Genomic DNA, 3357 nt, shown 5'->3' with positions numbered 1-3357 from the left:
AAATTTTCTTTAACAGAGAGTCTCCAGACTGATTAGCGAGTGAAATCTTGAAAGCTCGCGAGATCAGGATGGTCTCACGAGGCTACCGTTTAACTCCACCTGAACGGCTGTAACCTTATCTACTGAAGGTTTTTGGCACCATCATTATCAGATGGGACCAAAGAACATTTAGATTTTTCTCTCGTCCAGCAGATTGGCTTCATTTCTCTTTTAGAAATCTTGATGTTTCTAGTTTTGATGTTTCCAAGATAAAATGTTTTCAATTATGTATTCCATTTAGGAAATCCTTTCATCTGAAAAACCTTATAGTAACATGAAAGCATACTTTTAGTGTCTACCCTTTCTACCTAAATCAACCATGTAAGCCAGAAAAAGACCACTCACAAATAAAAGGTTTTCAGTTTGTCTGTTTGTTGTACAGAAATAAAAGTCAGTTTCGGTGCTTTATTTAGTCTGTGTGTTTTTGTGCTTACAGTAGAAATAGGTCCCCATCTAGTGTGAGAGATCTATAGCGAGTTGTTAAGAAATGTATTCTCTTTCTTTAAACTTTTACTAGCATTTCAAAGTGCTTTGTATTTTCCCTTTATAGATTCCTTCTGGTTTTGCTTTTTCTGTTAAACTTAAATGTTAATGATTGTCTCATGAAATCTGGAATCAAACAAAAAAAAGCCCGGGTAAATAAAAACTTTTTTTTTTTTACTGAAAAGCTCCACAGTTTGTGTGGAGACATTACATCAGAACCTCTCTGAAAGGATGAAGGAGGTTAAAACATCAAACATGTAAACCTTGATATCATATTTGATACATGAGCTTTTGAGTCCTCTACATTATTATTGTGATTTAACTTTAATTTTGTGTCTGGTTTTATATTCAGACACATAAAAAGAAAATCAGCTGCATGGAAATGTCTAATGTATCACAAATGATGAAAGTAGAAACTGATGTTTCATCTTTATTATTTGTCCAAATGGTCAATGAAGACTCTAGTTTCAAAAAGTTAAAGTTTTGTGATTAAGGCTAAGGCATTAAGGCTAAAATAGTTGATGAGATTTATTTTGATTAATGGATTTTTTTTCCCATCATCATCTGCTAATTTGGTAATAGAATCTAATTCTTAGCTAGAATATAAAATATGTTTTTTGCTAAAAAAAAATTAACCTTCAGACAGCAGAGATGAGGACAAAACTTAAATACAAATATATATATATAAACATATTTAAATATATATGACGGGGCTGGATAACCTTTTTTAAGTCAAGCTAACTGCAAGGTTTGCAATTAATTAATTGTATTTTAATCAAAAACCCTATATTAATAAAACCTTGTTTATAACAGAGCGACGACGAAAACACAACCACAAGCCAGGCTACTCTTGCCGAAACCAGTCGGGAGAAGAGCAAAAACATCTTTTACTCTGAGAAAAGCCTCCAGAGCAGTGTTTTGCTCTTCTTTCAGTGAAGAAATACTCTGTAATTCCGATAAAACTTGCTCGATAGCCATGCTAACGCTAGTTTCATCGGCTGAAGCCGCCATGTTCTTTAGACTGAACTGTCGCGCTTCTCATTTAGTCACACCTCAACCCGCCTCAAAGCCAACGCTGATTGGACGTTCGTTTGGTGAAGTGCTCCAAATTTTCTTTAACGGAGAGTCTCCAGACTGATCTGTGAGTGAAACCTTGAAAGCTGGTCTCACGAGGCTAGTATAAAGCCTCAAACTTTACAAAACAAAATCCAGTGGATTTTTTTTTTTTTTTTTACTTTTTAAAAAAAACATTTAAGTATAGCAACACAAAAGCAGAAAACTTTGAAGGTAAAATACATTTTCAAAGCGCTTTACTTTATTGTTTTGTACAAAATGGCACAAAAAAATGACCAATTGTTTTGTTTTCTTTCCATTTCCACTCCTACCATCTTTTTGGCTGTTCCATTCTATCTCTGTGATTCCAAACATAGGTGATAATATACCAGAATGGCCAGGTGTTTACCCTTCCCAATCACCTCAAGGGTCGTGTTGGCTTTGCGACCACTATGCCAAGCACAAGTGCCTCCATCTTCATCAACAACACCCAGCTGTCTGACACTGGGACGTATCAGTGCCTGGTGAATAACTTTCCTGACGGAGGGGGGCGGAACATTGGCGTCATTGGGCTCACGGTGTTGGGTAACTAACTGCACATCACCACACTATGTTTTTTAAAAGCGTCTCACTGTTTGTAAGCACTATCTCCTATATGACTAAATAGTGGTTAAAATCTGCTACTCTCTCAGCATGATTGGAGAACTGCAGTCGACAGCAAATCATCTTTATTTAATGTGATTCTACAGCTTATTTTAACTATGTATTTTCCTCTGCTCTGAGCAGATGAGCAATGAAAAAAAAAACAACATAATTTTTGCTTTGTAAAGTGGTTAACGCGACACCACCCACTCTTCCCATCTGCTAGTGCCCCCCTCAGTGCCAGCTTGTCGAATCCAGGGAACGCTGGATGTAGGCAGCGACATCATGCTGTTCTGCAGCTCAGAGGAAGGCATTCCCACACCATCTTACTCCTGGGAGAAGCTCGACGCGCTGCCCAAGCTGCCACACAACGCCATGCAAGGTATTAAAAACAAGCTGGCCGTCGGAGTTCCCCTTTGCCCCACATTTGCTGGTAAATCTCACACACGCAGAGGAGCTCTGACCAGAATCAAGATCCTTCATCAGTTCCACCTGTTATCTGTGCCGGACCCAAAATGATCCCTGCTGAAGGGGGAGGGAGGGATGGACGGATGCATGGATAAACGGACGGATGGATGGATGCATAGATAGATGGATGGAGGGATGGGTTGATAGATGAAAGATGGACAGATGGATGGATGGATGCAAAGATCGATGGATGGATGGTTGCATGGATGGATGGATGGATGGATGGATGGATGGATGGATGGATGGATGGATGGATGGATGGATGGATGGATGGATGGATGGATGGAGGGATAGGTTGATAGATGAAAGATGGACAGATGGATGGATGGATGCATGGATTGATGGATGGTTGGATGGATGGATGGATGGATGGATGGACGGATGGATGGATGGATGGATGGATGGATGGATGGATGGATGGATGGATGGATGGATGGACGGATGGATGGATGGATGGATGGATGGATGGATGGATGGACGGACGGATGGATGGAAAGATCGATGGATGGATGGTTGCATGGATTGATGGATGAATGGATGGATGGATGGAAAGATCGATGGATGGATGGTTGCATGGATTGATGGATGAATGGATGGATGGATGGAAAGATCGATGGATGGATGGTTGCATGGATTGATGGATGGATGGATGGATGGATGGATGGATGGATG

At 39.9% G+C, this 3357-nt stretch overlaps 1 protein-coding gene across 1 annotated transcript in view; it reads left to right on the top strand.

The window, feature by feature from the left end:
• The window catches only part of igsf11 (immunoglobulin superfamily member 11), a 37203-nt gene that overhangs the window by 22427 nt on the left and 11419 nt on the right, over nucleotides 1–3357 (top strand). Inside the window, exons 3-4 of the mRNA XM_015401940.1 lie at nucleotides 1953–2160; nucleotides 2444–2599. Coding sequence (XP_015257426.1) covers nucleotides 1953–2160; nucleotides 2444–2599 — 364 coding nt within the window. The remainder of the gene's footprint in view (nucleotides 1–1952; nucleotides 2161–2443; nucleotides 2600–3357) is intronic.

The sequence above is a fragment of the Cyprinodon variegatus genome, unplaced genomic scaffold, assembly GCF_000732505.1.
Source record: "Cyprinodon variegatus isolate N-32 unplaced genomic scaffold, C_variegatus-1.0 Scaffold33, whole genome shotgun sequence".
Lineage (NCBI taxonomy): Eukaryota > Metazoa > Chordata > Actinopteri > Cyprinodontiformes > Cyprinodontidae > Cyprinodon > Cyprinodon variegatus.
Note: the sequence above shows the minus strand (reverse complement) of the source record. Positions and strands in the feature narration are given on the sequence as shown.